General features: G+C 39.4%; 1 protein-coding gene across 1 annotated transcript in view; it reads left to right on the top strand.

Moving 5' to 3' along the window:
* Positions 1-9,636, top strand: part of LOC131986700 (roundabout homolog 1-like) — an 84,181-nt gene extending 74,545 nt beyond the window's left edge. The window contains exons 13-30 of the mRNA XM_059351789.1: positions 43-209; positions 366-487; positions 1,508-1,742; positions 1,958-2,079; positions 2,251-2,422; positions 2,727-2,924; positions 3,648-3,674; positions 5,098-5,137; positions 5,325-5,479; positions 5,624-5,989; positions 6,078-6,197; positions 6,293-6,428; positions 7,115-7,267; positions 7,370-7,845; positions 8,375-8,506; positions 8,598-8,819; positions 8,908-9,062; positions 9,182-9,636. Of these exons, the coding sequence (XP_059207772.1) occupies positions 43-209; positions 366-487; positions 1,508-1,742; positions 1,958-2,079; positions 2,251-2,422; positions 2,727-2,924; positions 3,648-3,674; positions 5,098-5,137; positions 5,325-5,479; positions 5,624-5,989; positions 6,078-6,197; positions 6,293-6,428; positions 7,115-7,267; positions 7,370-7,845; positions 8,375-8,506; positions 8,598-8,819; positions 8,908-9,062; positions 9,182-9,196 (3,013 nt within the window). The 3' untranslated portion in view covers positions 9,197-9,636. The remainder of the gene's footprint in view (positions 1-42; positions 210-365; positions 488-1,507; positions 1,743-1,957; positions 2,080-2,250; positions 2,423-2,726; positions 2,925-3,647; positions 3,675-5,097; positions 5,138-5,324; positions 5,480-5,623; positions 5,990-6,077; positions 6,198-6,292; positions 6,429-7,114; positions 7,268-7,369; positions 7,846-8,374; positions 8,507-8,597; positions 8,820-8,907; positions 9,063-9,181) is intronic.
* The last annotated feature ends 8,756 nt before the right edge of the window (positions 9,637-18,392 follow it).

Here is an 18,392-nt window from a genome sequence, read left to right as displayed (position 1 = left end):
TCCCTTGTGTTTATTTTATTTTTTCTTCACCTCTCCCTGCAGTTATACATTAGGCAGCAGATGGGTGACCCTAGCTGAACATATAAAGACACAGACCTTTGTACTGAGGAACCTGAAGCCTGCAACTGTCTACCTTTTTATGGTCAGGGCGGTGAATGCCTATGGCCTCAGTGACCCCAGTCCAATCTCTGACTCTGTCAGAACACAGGGTCAGTGTGGACTTTTCATTCATTTAATTCAAAATAATGCATTATTGGTGCTTATTTATTCATTTCAGTTTTTTCTCACAAGTGTAGACTGTGAAACAAAATTCACCTTCTGGGATTAATACAGTTGTTTGAATCTTTCTCATTTTGTACCAACAGACAGCACTTCCACCATGCAAGGAGTGGACCATCGTCACATCCAGAGAGAACTTGGAGATGTGGTCATCCACCTGCACACCCCCACTGTCCTGTCATCTTCTGCTGTCAGGGTGCAGTGGATGGTAAGGGGGGCATGCCATGATGACTGTCCTGCAAACAGTCTTTTGATAAATTAATATGGGAAAAGGTCAAATGTGAAATTTTACCACTCAATGTAAACACATAGTGTATATCAACAAATTATGTAAAAGCCAAGGGGTTATGGATTTAAAAATACAGCAAGACTATCTGTGTTGACAGGTTTTTTTTTTATCAGGGATTATTACTGAGCAGCCCCATACTCTGTGAAATGTTTTCTCTCATCCCCCCAAAGCAACACAGACAAGTGAGCTGTCAATGATGAATGAGCAAATACACTTTCAATAGAGGTAGAGTGAAACATGAAGGATCATCTAGGCTGAAACTGCCTTGTGTGAAAGTGAAGTGAAGTATTTAAAAGATTAATTTCATGCTGAAAGTATATGTGGTTTTCTCACTAAACATTTATTTATAGAGAATAAATCCACTGCGCAAAGAAGTGAAATTTTCTGTGGTGTGATAAATTGTGCCTTGTTCCAAACACATAGGAATTTATCTGAAGCAGTTTTCTTTGTGGATGCATGTGTTTGGATGTGTGTATGCCTACGCGGAAATATTTTAAGGCATTCTTTGTCATAATTGTGTGGTTTGAATGGAAAGTGCTTAGTCCTCTCGTGGCTTGATTTTAACCAGAGCCATGCTGAGGGGAAACTATTAATGACCTCATATTGTGGTTTACAGTGAGAAGTCACAGATACAATTAAATAATAATGTGTATCAGCCCAAAAGCAAAGGGAATAAACTTGAGTTTTGACAGATCATTCCTCTGGGATTTTTACTCTCACCTTAAATGAGGTGCTAACTGAACCTCCCAGATGAATTTCACTGTTTTATCTCACATGCAGATATAACTGTGTACCTCAGACTTGACTTGCAATACAGTAATTAAAACTAAAGTCCCTTTGATTCAAAGCATGATGTTTGTGTTCTCATGATCAAAAAGGGTCTAATTGTCACTTGTTGTGACATTCATGCAGCACGTTTTATCTCTGCATCTCCACTAGGTCGAGCAGCAGTCCCCATACATCCAGGGCTACAAGGTGCTTTACAGGGCGTCTGCTGAGCATGGACAGCCAGAGGGGCAGTGGAGTGTCCTAGATGTACACGCTTCACGCGAGGACGGGCTCGTGATCGGTCAGCTGAAGAGAGGATCCATCTATGAGTTCAAAGTGCGCCCCTTCTTTGACGAGTTCCAGGGAGCTGACAGTGAGGTGAAGGTGGTCAGGACTTTGGAAGAAGGTAACTCAGAAATTTCTTCTACAGTGTAACCTGAGAGGGGTTTAATAACATTGGTGCAGCTCTTTAATTTTCTTCAATTATTGTATAATTGGAGGAAAATACAAAAAGCCAGGTATTGCTTTTTTCATATTCAAAGAGATCCCACACCTGGGACGGTATAACAGATGAGGTTGTGTTTATGTCTGTCTGGTTAACTGTATTCTTCATTGTCTTAGCCCCTACCAGAGCACCCCAGGGTGTTACAGTGACAAAGAGTGATGCCAATGGGACTGCAATCCTCGTTGCTTGGAAACCGCCTCCAGAACGGGGAGAAGCAGGAGTCATTCAGGAATACAAGGTAAGAAAAGAAGGCCCCCGCCCTCTCCTGTACTCATGCCCCGAATCATGTGTATTACAATAACAATGTAAATGGCATCTTTGTGAGGCTGATGATGTTTCCTATGTTGTCTGATGTGTCCTTCAGGCAATCTGTGTCATCTCTTCTGCTCTCATCATCTTCTCTTGACAGATCTGGTGCCTGGGTAATGAGAGTCGGTATCACGTGAACCAGTCAGTCGACGGCTCCACCTTCTCCGTGCTCATCTCCAGTCTGGCACCAGGAATTCGCTACAGTGTAGAAGTTGCAGCTAGCAATGGTGCTGGACATGGGGTCAAGAGTGATGTCACTTTTTTTCAATTAGGTAAGAGTCCTCCTGAAAAAGGGGGTTCGTTTCTTAAGGTGTGACAAAACTAAGCCATAAAAACAGTAAAAAGTGAAAACTTCTATAATGTTTTAGTCTCATTTTCAAAATATAGTGTTCATAAAAAAGTAAATTAACACCGTACTGTGCTTACCCTGCTGTTACTTAGCTTTTCAGAAAGTTCTTTACTGATGCAATTGTTTTTTTTGCAGTCACATTTTTGTTCTTTCTGAAATCTTAAATTCCGCTTTCATTGTAGTTTTTTTCATGCACGTATAATTCTCTTTCTCCTTTCACTGGTTAGACTCTGCAGGCCAGATGATGGACATCAGTGAGGAAAGAGACACATTGTCTCAGATCTCAGAGGTGGTGAAGCAACCAGCATTTATCGCTGGCATTGGCGCCACCTGCTGGTTGATCCTGATGATATTCAGTGTTTGGCTCTACCGTCACCGCAAGAAGAGAAGTGGCCTCAGCAGCACATACACTGGCATCCGCAAGGGTGTGTGTTTCTCTGTTGTGTGCATATTTTAGAGAGGTAGAATGTTAGGTGAATGTGTGTTCAAGATGCGTACCATCCAGCCCAAGTGCACATCTGCAAAACAGGTTATCATGTTACTTTTGTGGCTACATTTTAAGGTCGTTATGATTGTAAAAGGATCAAGCAACGACATGCTGCCACCACACTAAACAGCCGTCTCCCTCCGACTGATATTAAGGAATAATTTCAGAGGCTGATAAGCAGATCACATCAAAGGGTGAAAAATACTCTGGTCTAATCTTCCTTTTACACAAAGACTTCAGAAACAAATTTGCATTTTGTAACTAGGAAGACAGTCAAAGGCTGACCTTTAGATGCTCATTTGTGTGTCATTTCCTCAACACAGCAGAGTTCTTAGAGGCACAGGCCTGTCAACCTGCCATTACCATGTCTGCTACAATATCACTGTTATTTCCCCTGTCTCTCACCTCCATTAACCTTTACCTGGACACTTGTCAAAGACAGGCAGCAGTAAGGCAGATGGCATATAGTTATATCAATATTTGTATACATAAGTTTTTATCACATAAATCCATCACATAGCCGAGACAGTACACGCATAGACATGTCCAAATCTCATAGTGTGAGTGACTAAACACATAGCTGTTATAATAGTAAAGTTAATTGACATGATTTAAATGTACTAATCTCTCCTCCCTTCCCTGTCGTTCTCTTTCCCTGCAGTCCCCTCATTCACCTTCACACCTACAGGTATGTATAGTTTGAGAGATATAAATATAAAGATATAATAATTGCGGTTCACTAGTCCACAATTATTAACACATACAGATATGTGTAACAGTGTTTCCAATCAATATTTCCAATCAATATTTCCAATCAATATTTGAATCAATTATTCAGCACACACATTTGTATATAAAATTCTTCTACAGAGTATTAAAGTCGGGACATTGCAAGTCACAAACATATGACTTGCACTTGTCCATTTTAGGAGCTTGAAAAAGAGGCTCTAAAAAGGCTTATGTACCATAATAATATTGTTAATACTTATATTTTTTACTTGTTAATACCTTTCTTATATTTCAGTTTTATACTGTTTGTTTACTATTTATTGTTATTTTTATTGAAGCTCCTCTCTATCTTGCTATCCACTTTGCTGCTATAAATCTTATTTAAATCTGTATACATATTAAATTAATGTGCCAGCATATTGCCTCGTGCATACAGTTTGCAAAACTGGTGCTGCACATCGTCATCATCACATAGATCATTCCTAATGACGTGCCCCCATTATCTCACTTTGAAATTCATTTTTTTCGTTGTCATTTAATAAAATCAAACGCTGTTAAAGTACAACTGAGAAAACTGCTTAAGGACATACTGTATAAATTAGGTTTTTACAGACATCTCAACATAGACTACTGCAAGCAAAAAAATGTAATGAGTGGAATGATTTAAAATATCAAAATATGAACTAAAAGTGATTAAATACTTCTACAAAGTGTATAGGTAGCAGCTGTTGCTACCCATGCAATACATCATATAACTATATGATGATGATGATGATGATGATTATAAATGATAGATCCTTTATTAATACTTTACAGGAAATGACAGTGTGAAAGACAGACTTTAGTTCAAAGTTATTTTTGTGCATTATAAATCCTTATAGCATTCAGTATTAAAATACCTCCTGTATTATAATGTAATATATATTTGTTGAATCCAGTTGTGGATTTAGATAATCACATTGAAATAACAAAGTTCTTTTGCAGATAACATGCCAAGCCCACCTGCTCACAAGGCTTGTTGCATTTGATAAAAAAAAAGTAAAACATAGAATATATTCTCCAGGAGAATTTTTATTTGTGATGTTTTACTGGTGGTGGAGGAAAGGCTGTCTCAAACTGTGTTTCTAAATCAGTTCTAAAGTTATGCGGAGGTTGGTAAAGGCACAGGCAATTATTTGTGTTGTGTTCATGCACAATAAACCATAGAGTAAGACTTTGTGCACTTTCGATGGAAACATGTATTGAAGTGAGTGTAGACTTTTGACTTTAGATTTTTGCTTATAATCTCTACCTGCCTTTCATGGCTCCACTTTTTCTGCCTTTGGCACTTCCTCTTTTTGACAGCTCATCAAGGTGTAATGTTTTTCTGTTTCTCTTTCCAGTGGCGTATCAAAGAGGAGAATCTGTGTGCAGTGCTGGCAGGTGAGTGGTATTTTTGTCCCTTTGTGTTATATAAAGACTCACAGAAGAAATGCACTTACATTGTGGAAACACTAGGGGGGGATGTTGTCCCGCTCCAAACCAGGAACCTCCACCCTGTGCTCATTTTCCAGCATTCTATGAGAACAGTGGGTTTTGATTGACAGCACTGTGGTCTTCTTTGTTGCAGACCTGGCCTTCTCAGCATGGGTGAACCACTAAACCAGCTGTGGCTACCAGACAATTGGCCTAATGCATGTGCCAATCACAAAGACTGTAGCATCAACTGCTGCAATAATGGCAACGGCACCAGTGACAGCAACATGACAACATACAGCCGACCAGGTTAGTGCAAGAATGAGCTTGTGTCATAGTTCAGAAGCCTCTGAGATATATATATGTATTGTATTATGTGTCTTATAAAAACAATGCTGAAGCTCTGTGACTTCTTGCTGTGTTCAAGTGCTGCTTTGTTTCATGTTCCCTTAGCTGACTGCATAGCTAACTATGGAAACCATCCAGAAAACAAGCAGGGGGGACAGCTTGGTTCTGAGACGGCCATTTACAGCGATGTAAACCTCTCCAACAAGCTCAACGAGATTAAAACGTTCAACAACTCCAACTTTTGCTATGCAAGTCCAGGAGGGGATTCAGCAGCCACATATGAACCCATCCCGTATGCCACCACACAGCTCATACAGGCCAGCATTAAGAATAAGGCAGCCACTGGTGGCGCTCTAGCAGAGCCCCTGGACATGCCTTGCTGGAAACAGCCGCCCAACCCGCCGCCAATACCAAAGGAGATGGCAGCACAGATGCAGTACAACATAATTGAGCAAAACATGCTAAATAAAGGTAAGATAGGGTTAAATTTGATTTGCTTTTCAGCATTTATTTAAAGAAAGACGGCTGCTGCAATTTTTTATTGCTTCCTTGTTTTCAGATCATCTGCAAGGAGGTGAGGGAATGCTCCATCCAAAAACTATCCCCTACAACCAGATGCGGGATCACAGCACAGGAGGCTCACACCACAGCTCTGACAGAGGCAGCAACAGCACCTCAGGTAAGGCCAACGGCTACTCTACACACTGGTGAATTATAATAAGGCAAGCCATAAGTCTGTGTTTATCTTTATTTTTTCTTCTTCTCATCTCTAAGGGAGTCAAAATCAAAAGAAAGGAACGCGGGCACCAAAGATGCCAAAGCATAACGCAGTAAGCTGGGGAGAAGCCCTGTCTCCTCCACATGCTAATACCTGGGACTGTGATGAGTATAGCCTACCTATGGACAGAAGGTATGGGGAACAAAGATGCATTTACTTCTATATACACAAAGAAGCACAACTCCTACAGCTGGTAGTGTTGAGGTGGGATCTTGAAAATAAATAGCTGCAGGAGTGCATTTCAAAAGCCCTTTAATATGTACATAATTTGCACTTGACTATCCAGTGCATATACTTGAATAACAATTTTGAATTAGAAGCAAAAAAAAAAGCAATATAGCTGACTGTGCTAGTATGTGTTATAGCTATTGAATATTATGTTGCTCCTTAGCAAAGTGTAGTCCACCAGAATAAACTGTGTGAAATCAACACCTGCAAGCCTCATCAAAACATGGTCTTATTGTCGCAACCAACATTTTCAATCAAACTAATTACACAGTTTAGATTCTTGTCATTGTCAGACTATGACAGTAGGTTTTTATATAATTGAAATTACTTCATACAATTTACAATGAGCAGAACAGAAACAAGCATGCAAGCATTGAAGAGATGTGCAGCATTTCATCAATAGCAAACAGATGGGGCAGAAAGCTTATTGTTCTTCTTTGTTCATTTTCCCCGTGATGGAAATTTGTGTTTTGATGGTGGACCGAGGGATTTGCACTGATGTCTAATGGCCTGTGACTAATGTGTCGGGACTACAAGCACCCCGCATTCCTTTAGTCATTACCTCATGTCAGTTGTCCTTTTCTTATCAGTTTTGATCCAGGGGAGAGAATAGAAGGCTGTCCCACTCCACCAGTTAGAGGGGCAGCCTCGTCCCCTCCTGAAGCGTCCTATAGTCACCCACCTAACCCAACACCACAGGGAGACCTGAGCAATGGCCTGCATGATGGGACAGAGCACCCCAGGTAACCATATTAAACCCTACGCTGCATTCAACCATTTTTTTAAATGCTTCACATTTTCTTATTGTGATTGACTGCACAGATTTTTTTTAATGCACTTTCCAGCAAACACATCACCAGCCACCCTGGCCCTCTTTCCCCAACACACACCTACAGCTCCATACCCTTCAGCATTGACACCGATGTACAGGAAGAGGATGAGGAGGAAGAAGAGGAGGAGGAGGAGGAGGAGGAGGAGGAGGAGGAGGAGACAGACGCAGAGCTTGCTGAAAGTCACTACAGCCAACACCACAACCGTCAGAAGCACAAACACCAGCTGCACCAACCCTCTCCACACAAGCTGCTCCTCCACGGGCTGGAGCAGACTCCAGCTTCCAGCACAGGGGATCTAGACAGATCAGTCACAGGGTCCATGGTTAACAGCTGGGGCTCAGCATCTGAGGACAACATCTCATCTGGCAGGTCCAGTGTTGTCAGCACCTCGGAAGGATCTTTCTTTACAGACGGCGATTTCAACCAGGCAGCAGCCTCTTCGCGGGATATTGTAGGCCTGCGCATGTGCAGATATCCAGAGGAGTCAGGTGAGAAAGAGGAGGAAAACCTTATTTAGTAAAAGCACCTTTTCTAAGCAGAGCTCACACTTTAACTCACGTGTGTGTGTAGCGGTGTTCTGCATTGCAAGTAAATTGTTACCATGGCCAAACTAACCAAGAACAGAGCAATAAACAAAAACAATTGAAAGAAAGTTAAAAAAAACCACAACACTCACAATTACCACATTGCACTACAGGTGCCACCAAAGAGAACGAGACACAGATTTCCGAGTCTGTAACTTTAAAGTCCTTGGAAACTCGGTTGATAATTAATGTTAATCTTGACTTTATAAGCGACAAACAAATAGGATTGGTTAGTTTAATTGCCTAATTTGAAGAAAAACAACAACATCCTTTGGAATTATTTATTCAGAGTTTAAATCTCAGCTGGTCTGTTTGGATGTGGTTTTGTCAGATAACTTAGAAACTTAAAAAGGATCATATTTAACATCATATCAACTGTTATATATATACAAATATGATATATATTTCTGGTATATGTGTGTGCTGTCTTCAGGCCGGCGGCACCAGCGGCCCAGCAGCCCCATGTCCACAGACAGCAACATGAGTCCTGCAATAACACATAAAAGACCCAGAAGGCATAAACAGAACCAGTCTGGCTACCAACCCAAAGATGTCTTCAATGATGGTAAAGAGTGAACCAATGAGATTAAAGATCTACCCTATTTATCTCTTATTAGCTCTGACAGTTGGATCTCTGTGCTCTACTCTGTCTCCAGACTCTTGCATGCCCCTGAACTTTTCCAACCCGACGTCCCACGGCGACTATAAAGTGAGGGGGGCCACGTTGCCTCGGATGGGCTCTGGGGAGGCCCGGGGTCGACGAGGCAGCACTGGGACTCACAGGGTCAAGGAGGCTACATGTGAGCAGAGAGAGAACCACGAAAAGCACAAGAATCCACAAGGAGGAAAAGGAAGCAGCAAAAGCCGACAGCACTCAGGCACTGGATGGATTATATCCCACACTTTATAATAAGTGACTGAGTGACTAGCCAACTAACATGTTTTTCTTTCTTGTCTCTGCAACAGAATTTGGGGATGTCCTTCTGTACAGCCGTCCCTCTTTCCCTTCAGGTCAGGCTCAGAGGGAGCATGATAATACTAATTCATCCAGCTTTATGTCGTGTGGAGACTCAAGGACCAAACAGGGAGGACAGGTGGCACCTACAGAACAGGTGGAAGAGGTAAACAAAATCATGTATCACCACTCCAGTTTTAAAAGTCTCTCTTGAATATTTGCCATTCTTTCACGTAAACACATGTCTTTTATTGTCTGACATGACCTTTTTTTTTGTTTTCACAGTTCCTGAAAAGCTAAGAAGCAATGTGGGCACAAAAGGAATATCCTACTTTTGCTTCAGACAAAGGACTCTGAAAATACTGCACAATACATGCTATTGTTTTCTACTTAAAATGTCTCATTAGGTGTTGGAAAAAAAGAAAAAAGTGCCCTCATGTTTCAGTCTGTGGACTTTAATTTGATGCACTGTTTATTGTTTGCTTTTTGTGTGACCAGCCTCTAGGAGCCTGAGCCGCTGGTTGCTCACTAAAGTAAAATGAATGCACATTTGATGGCGGTCGTGAGTGTCTACAAACATATTGTCCATGGTGACTGCTTGACGCGGTCTATACATGATCTTTGCTTGTCAGTTGTCTTGTTATTTTACTGTAGTTGATATTCAGTCATTACCAGCCATCTTGTAAATTCTTGAAATTGTTTACTGCCACAGAAGTGCTTCAAATTCAAATTTTATATAACAGTGTTAATGTTTTATAAGTGATGTACATCTTGTCTTTGTATTATTTGTCCTACTTTGGTTAAAAAAGCACAATCACTTAATTTTATTGTAAGTCTTTATATGAATTTCAGTCTGGAGGGAATCAGTCTTTGGAGTCGTGTTAATCATTTCATCAGTGCACTTCAGGCTGAGAAAATGATTGTTGATTGTGATTGTGCATTCAGTTGCGTACATTTGAGCTGCTTTCATTCAGACTTGAGATATCTGTTGTGTGTACTGAGAGATTTGCATGCAGATTCACCTGTAGGAGCTTTTACCCAACATCTTGACTGCTTTATACTCCCTTTGGGATGATGAAAAATCTGGTCATGAACTGGTTCCATTTATTATTTTCTCCAGAGTCCATTTCATTTAGTCCTGTGTTCCGTTGACCTTGGCCATAACTTCTGGAGCAGGGCTGGACAATTTATCTGATTACTGATCATGAATCTCTTACCAAGCTAAATTTACTCATGTAGCATTTTTTTATATACTTAAAAAGAAAAACACTTATCACTTATCCAAACTGGATAAACACTAGCCAGTACAAGAAGGTGAACATTATGGTGTTTGTTGATATTGTTTATTTATAATTATAAAGTAAAATTTGCATTATGCTAAGGACTTTGGTCATATTGTCCAGCCCTATTCTCTAAGTTATATATGGAACAAATATGTCACTTTAACTACTCTGTTTGAATAAATATTGCTGTTCCTTAAGCAACAACAACAAATAATCTTTTCACTCATTATTTTAACACAATTCTGTATTGCTTTTGCAGTTTCATATGTATATGAAACCACATTTTTTACATTTTAACCACAAATAACCAGAAATGGCCTTCTTCTTCCAGTCATATTGCCTGGCAAAGATTGCAAAAATGCAAATTATTATTATTGATCCTTTCCCTCATTTTGTTCAAGTCTACAAAGTTTGAATATTAAGAAAATATGTGTTTTTTTTAACAGGATATTATTTTTCTAAGCAATTCTCACCTTTTACCTCAAAACAAACAACACAAAACTCCTAGGATTTTTTTTTCTTTCAAGACCTTGAGAAGCACAAGCGCAGGTAACCTTTCTGTCTTGATTATACTTGAGTATAATATTTATTTCACTATGTTTATAGAAGAAGAAACGTTGACTGGGTTTGGTTAATAAGATGGAAAAGAACGAAACCTGTGCACTCAGTGTACAAGAGGATTCAAGGGGGAAATGTCTAAGCGACCTTTATCATGATTTTTGTTATTTATGAGTTAAAGCTTGAAAGATAGTTGTTTGTTCATGCTTTTTTTGGTTCTGCTCCGGATCTCCAACCAGGTTGTTCCTGAATGCATCTCACAGGTAAACGCTAAATCTGGTTGTAAGATGATGCGGGCGAGGAAGACGGGAGAAAAGAAAACTGTGAGGATGTAATGAGACATGCTGTTTAATTAACCTCAATTATGAACCTTCATCAACAGAGCAGCTGTGTGCTGCTGAAAGGAAGAAAGTCTTTCACAGATGTCTTTCAGTGCATCAGTATGGACACAAGTGTCAGTTTGACTAATCCTTGGTTTACGGACAAAGTAGTGCAACAACGACAAATTGTGTTTATAGAATAATACAGAACTCATTGTGATGAGGTTGATCCTAAACTAACTCCACTAAGCAGTGATAAGCTAGGTGAGTAGTCACCGTGACCTTTGTGGTCTTTCATTTCAGATTATTTACTTTAGTGTGGTTCCCTCGGATATCACCCAAGGGGGAACCAAAACCAGCATTCCTTTTAATGGCCAGCAGGGGACGACTTAACTGGCTGCAAAATGATTCCAATTGTATAAAAGTTTTGAGAAAATTACCCTATTTCTCAATTGATTTATAACCTTGTTAAATATTTTCTTTATAAGTTTATGGTCTCAAAACAGTAGTTTCAATTGTGTTTCAGCATGATGGTAATTTTGTAAATTATGGCCACATTTAAAGTAAAATGTGGCCGCTGGGAAAGTCTCAGGCCACGCCCTCTCAAGCGGCATGTCGGCGTGTCTCCATTACAAAAAGGCCCACAATCCCTTAGCGACAGTTTTGACCACGACGTCACATATACGTGACGGATTTAACACGGGAGAATATATATATATATATATATGTACATATATATATATATATATATATATATATATATATGTGGGAGAGGCGCCAAACGTAAACAATAAGGAAGGAGATGCCGGGATGGAAGGAGCAGAGCTTGCACAACAACTGAGGCCGCTGTTGCTGACTGTGCACAGCGTCCGCCACTTATGGTAAACGAACCAGCATGCTAACTGTTCACAAAGTATCCGCTGCTGATCGTAAACAAACCGACATCGCTAACTGTGCACAGAACGTCCGGTGCTTGTTGTAAACAAACAGAGGTCGCTAAGTGAACACACACTGCTGCAGCACATACACTTACTGCTACAGAGCTAACTGTGTAGTCGATTAGCACTGTGCTACTGTGCACCTTGTTCCACGACACTGGACTGCACTATGAAAGGGCAGAATATCACGCCTTCACAAGATCACAATGAACGCCCTAAGGCGAAAAGCCAGCACAGATCTTTTCAGAAATATAGTGGTACATTTGTGGGACTGCACAATGAAAGGGGCTCATGTTTCTTGTCGATTGTTACTCACTACTTCGCCGGCTTTTAGAAATTGCGCGTGTTGTTGTGGCGTCGAGTACTACGTCACATCCCGCTTAGCGTTCTATCCAATCAGCAACCAGGCTTTTTTCAGGTGAGAATAATGGCCCTGCTCTTCGACATGGCCAAAAAATGGCCGGTCCAACAGCCTCTAGAGCGTCTCACATTCAAATTAGGGCCATTTCGGCATGGGAGACCCACCTCATTACGGGTATGCGACTATAGTGGAGATGCACCTGAAGACACTGACTGAAGCTAACTAGCCAGTGCTAGCACCAGGTGATACTTCTCCTGTCATCCAAATATGGTCATTTCTGGCTCCAAAAACAAAACAAAATGGCAACAGACAAAAACCAAGATGGTGACTGACTGATGAAAATGCCAAAATGCTTCGAAACAGTCGTCCACAAATAAACGGCAGGCCAAAGTGGCTACGTCCACTACTTTTTTCCAGAGTATGACACAATCTCAGGAGTGACTCAAATACCCTGATGAACTGGTCTGGAAAATGTTTACTTTGTCTTTAATCGGGGACCTTCAAAATAGGATTTTGGTTTAAAACCCCACTGCTAGCTTCCTATCAAGCATCATATGGCCAGCAGCCCAAAATAGCAACTTCCTTCAGGGGTCAGTGGGACCGAAAACCAGGGCAAAAAGATGCTGAATATTGGACTTAAATTTGCATTTACACATATTTTACTGAATCTTCCCAATGCCGGATGAATTAATTCTTACTTTATCTAAAATATGATTTCAAATGAATGCTACTCTTGTGCTGTATCTGCTGAATATGTAAAAGCACAACTGTTTGCGAACAAGGGTGTCATATCAATTTAGTAGTGTTTACAGGACAGGTCATATACACTGCCTTTAAGTGTTGATGAAAAGTTTTTGAGTGTATGAGAATGTATCAGGTTTAAGGAATCTTCAGATTTATGATGAATTTCAGAAGACCATCTGTCTGAAGGAACCATAATGATAATTAGAACATTTTCATTAATTGAACACTAAATTCTTACCATCCAGTGCTCCATACAGATTAGAAACAAATTAACTGCCTAGTTGGCTGTTTTCCAACTGCTTTCAGAACACACAGTACCGACAATAAGGGCACCAGATGTATGAGGATGGCCTCTTCACCTTTCGAGAAGGATCATACTTCTCAGTCAAGTGTCAGCTCAGTCCTTGAACCTGAAAATACATTTTGGGACAAATGAAAATACTACAAGGAGTGCTACTCAGCAAAATCACTAACATCAGCTCTCTAGTAAACTTATTTACCCTCAAAAACCCACATCACCAGTTTATAAAACCTGTAGCTGAAGTTGTTGTTTTTATTTTGCTCTGTCTAGTGTCTACTACCACTCACTCAATCTTCAATAAAATGACCAAATGTGCAAGAAATAAACCAAATTGCTCTTTATTTGGTGACTATAAATTGCTTGTAGTGAATGAGAGCATGGTTGTATGTCTCTATGTGTCTGTCCAGCGATAGTCTATCCAGGGTGTACCCTGTTTCTTGGCCAATTCTAGCTGGATATGGATATGGATATATAAAGTGTGTGTTAGGGTTTCCATCAACGTACCAAACAGAATCTAGTCCTGCAACTGGATTGATCGTCAGTGCAAAGCAGATAAAAAGTGGAGTTAGCAGTTTGCAGACAAAAATCCTTCTTAACAACGACTTCATCCAACACCCAATCAGTCCCCAGCTCCCCAAAAGGCATACAAGGAAATCTCACAATGCACCAATGTTTACCTTGTTGCGAGCTGTTTGGACCTTTATTATTCTGCTATTTGCTGAAGGAGGACATCTGTAGGGACCAAACACATGACCACCTACTGCAATGAGTGCTTTGAGGCTTGATTTTACTTGATTTGTACAGTATGTATATTATTAGTCGGAAGTGTGTACAGTTATGTGTGTCATTAATAAAAAATATTATGTGCGTATATAATTTTACGCCAAACTATAGCATGTCGAAAAAAAGTTTTAAAAAGGTGATAAAATGCCTGAAAATGCTTAAAATGTTAGTATTATAGTATGTTGATAGATATCATTCGTCCAAAAATGATAGAAAACACACAATAATAAAAAAAACATTTTTTCAGCATTTTTAGGCATTTAAAAAATTGACCATTTTGGACAAAAAATGACAAACTAGAGTTTGTTTCTTTTAATTATTGGACATACCATAATATGGTGTGTATATATACACACACATACACATATATAAATATATAGATATACACGCACATATAACATGTAAATATATATCCTTTTCTATTAAATTAATTGGTTTTAATAAAAATGTTATTGTAATTTGTTATTGTAATTTAATAACTTTAACACATGCACAGAAATATCTGTTATACTAATATATTTCTGTTTTTATGAAATGTATCCGTTTTTGATTAAACAAATGTTGTTCTTGTAATTTAATAGCTAAAACAAAAGTACAGGAATATTTGATATGTTAATACATTTCCATATTTATGAAATGAATCCGTTCTTGATTTAAAAAAAATGTTATTTTGATTTGTTATTGCTATTTAATAAGTTGAAAACATGCACAGTATCATCATCTGATATGATATGTCGGGTTTTTTTTATGTAGCTGTCGTTGGATTTAGTTATAAACGTGTTATAATAAAAACACTAACATACACTGTGATACAGTGTATATGCACTATATACAATACACAAAATCAATTTGAAAATGTTTATTCACTGAAAACTAAATATAAAAGCTGAAAGAAGACAACAACATTGTAGTAACTGCATTCTGTTTTGTGTTTATGTTATTAGAACCTTTAACAGCAATGTAAAAACAGAGTGCAGTAACTACATTTTTGGGGTCAAAGGTCAAATAAATCAGCATAAAAATTACATGATCAATACATGTGGAAATAAGTGTCATATCACTTACCTACCTAAAACCCATTTGGTTGGCCAGTTAAAAATGTTTTAAAAAAACTTTAAAGCAGTTTTTCTCAGTTTTACCCTTTGTGTAGTTACTGCAGTTTGGCTTTGTAGGGCAGTATAGCATGTCTAAAAAAGTTTAAAAAAAAAAGTTGATAAAATTTAAAAATGTATGTCGAAAAATAAAAAAATACATATTTTCAAAATTCCCCAAAATACTTAAAATGTAAACCATAATTGGACCTTTTTTTTTTTAAAGTGTAAAAGTTTTGCAGATGTAGAAATATTTTGTGAATGCATGAAAACAAATGTGCACACATAGTTTTAACGTGGAAAAACGTTGTCTAGCAGGTGCAGAAATATTTTTGTTAATGTGGGAAAATTTTCTGCGCACAGAAATATAATTAGCACAAGTATTCCTACCACTTCTTCTGATAGCATTCCAGCATTGCACTGTAGCAATTCAGTATCCAGCACTAACTTTCTCCAGAAATTCAAGTTACATCATGTTTACCGAGTCATTCGTGCAATCAGCCTCTTCATGAATTATTCCAATAACTTGATTGTAACCAAATAGAATTCTGAGTAAGATTCAGTTGAATGAGTAATGCTGTCTTCTTCTCAACACCATCTGCCTTCCTCCCCATCACTTTCTTCTAATTTTTTTCTCTTTTTCAAGGACAACTGTCTACAGTAGGTTATTCACAAGTGTTTGCCTCGGTTTCTAGGACACTATGTGTGAATGTGTGTGTGTGCTTGTGTGTGCTGCCAACTTTCATTTTCAATTTTGCCATGTTTATCCAGCAGATTCTCTGCAATCTGTTGACAAAGAGCCGGCCATGACAGCTAGGGCAAATGTGGCAGAAATGCTAGAAAAACTGATGGCTGTCAACCCTGAAAAACTCTTTATATTGGGACAGATCTATAGAGACAGTATGGCTGAGTGTTGCTGCAAATGAAGATGTCTCCTCTGACCTACCAGCTAAACCTCACCATATGTAGTCTATGTGTTCAATTTCCTGCCATTACCACACACCAAATGTTGAAACTTAAAATAATCCAAAAGTATTATTCTGGAAGGTTTTGGAGATCTGGCAGGCTTTGAGCTCTTGCACAGGTACATGCAGTCATTCAGGCAACAGGATTTTCTACATAATGAGGTTTATTGAGCATGTGCAGAGTAGCAGGAAAGAAGTCTGGAGGTGATGAAGACATTGATTAGCTTCACTGCAGTGAGACAAACAGGTGGTGTCAGAGATAGGAAACATTTCTCAGCTCTGTTTTCCTGTGTCATTGACATACTTAGAGGCAGGGGGTGAGGTGACACTGGTGTTGAGTGAGACGTTATGAGTGGAGGGGGGCAGGAGTAATGAAGAGAGAATTTATGATTTCAAATTTACTGCAGTTGTGTTTGAGGAAGATTACTTTCTCTTAAAGCAGACAGTTGGTGTGGAATTAGGAGGTGTCAGAGATAATGAATCTGGTGGTGAGGTGGAGCTCGATCCAACAGTGGTAAATTCAAATTTGTTTATGGAGATATTTCACTGTCTGTCACTATAAAAGTTGACTGTGAACCGGGGGAGGATGTGTCCTACGAGTCAATGCCAAGAGAGGACTCACTGATGCAGATGAGATGGGAATGCTAAGTTATGAAAGCTGCATCCAAGGCAGAGAGGATGATGACATAGCCTTATCTGGCAGCAGGAGAGAGGGAGCAGCATTTAAAGACAGTTGTAAAATTTAAATATAAATGTTATGGCACCGTTCAAGACAGGGAGCTGTAACAAATCAGTCACATGTACTTAATCACTAAGGATATTATGCCACAAACGGAAAGAAAGGTTAACAACATGTTTTAGGATTTATAGAAAGTACTTTGCACACTAAAGTTAGGGTAAAAAAAAGGGCTGTGCTTAAAAGCCACTGCTTCCACCATTCACTACTGGACACAGTTATGCAGGCTGACTCCAAAGAACTATGTTGACTTTTGGTCTCACACTGGACCAGGCGGCAACCTCCGGGTCTGAGCAGGCAAACCAGGAAGTGCCTTAAGCTGCATTCTAACAAAATTCCAACAAGGGGTGCTGACAAAGTTTGCAACAGCATTTGCGTCCATTCATTTCAATACATAATGAGAAAACTTCTCACTTGATTTATTACCTCAGAATTTTTTTTAGGACAACACTATAGTCTCAATCGCTAGTAAAAAATCCTCCTCAAGACAATTGGATGTTAATAGTTCAAATAATGGCCCCATTTAAAATGTCTTGTTCAGCGTTTGGTTGGACTAACAGACACTCCAAGGAGTCACTGTTCATTTTTCTTAGGTAAGTAATGTACATTTTGTTTTTGTTTTTTGCTAGCCAAAACTAACATCCCAGTTAATGCAGCAGTTAATGCTTAGCAGCGACTTCGCTCAGGTTGAGGTAGAGAGGCGTGTAGTCAGAGTCGTCATGTCCCTCTCGCTCCTCCACAGTCCAAATATGGTCTGCTCCCCGTATCGGAAACAAGATGGCGATGCAAGATGGTGACGAGTGTAACCCTGAACTCGATGCCTCAAATGGGCAGTCCACAAACCAACGGGTGACGTTATTACGTCCATTATTCATACAGTCTATGCACTGGACACAAACATTGCCCTCCTGGGGCAAAGTCCAGGGTTTGTCTGGCCCATCCACCTCTATGTGTCTCAGATTATTTTTTGATTAAATGTCAGCCATTTTTGTAACCTAACAACTATATAGTAAATGCACTGGCTTGTTTTATTGTATTGTTTTCTGATCAGCTTTAGTGATTTTGCCCTGGCTTAACGAGAGTCCCATGACAACATCAACAGACACATTTTAAGTCAAGACTTTTGAAGAAAAATATTTGGGCAATAGTGCAAAGACAATTCCTTACTGGAAATATTAAACTAAAAGTTTACCACTCCACTCTCCAGGGGAGCTTCCAAAAACTACAGCTAGGTCTTGGTTCCGGGACTGAACAGCAGAGTGACTCTCAGCTGAGACCAGTAAGTCATTTAGAGCAGGTATAGACAGAGAAACATACTAATATCAGCATTCACGTGTCTTTTCTGTATTTATCTAAATGCCCTCTATCAGAGACCTCCAGCAGAGGCCTCGCTGTTTCATGTCAGGGGCATAATGT

Source organism: Centropristis striata, chromosome 15 (assembly GCF_030273125.1).
Source record: "Centropristis striata isolate RG_2023a ecotype Rhode Island chromosome 15, C.striata_1.0, whole genome shotgun sequence".
NCBI lineage: Eukaryota > Metazoa > Chordata > Actinopteri > Perciformes > Serranidae > Centropristis > Centropristis striata.
The sequence above is the reverse complement of the archived record's forward strand: the minus strand, read 5'-3'. Positions and strand labels throughout refer to the sequence as shown.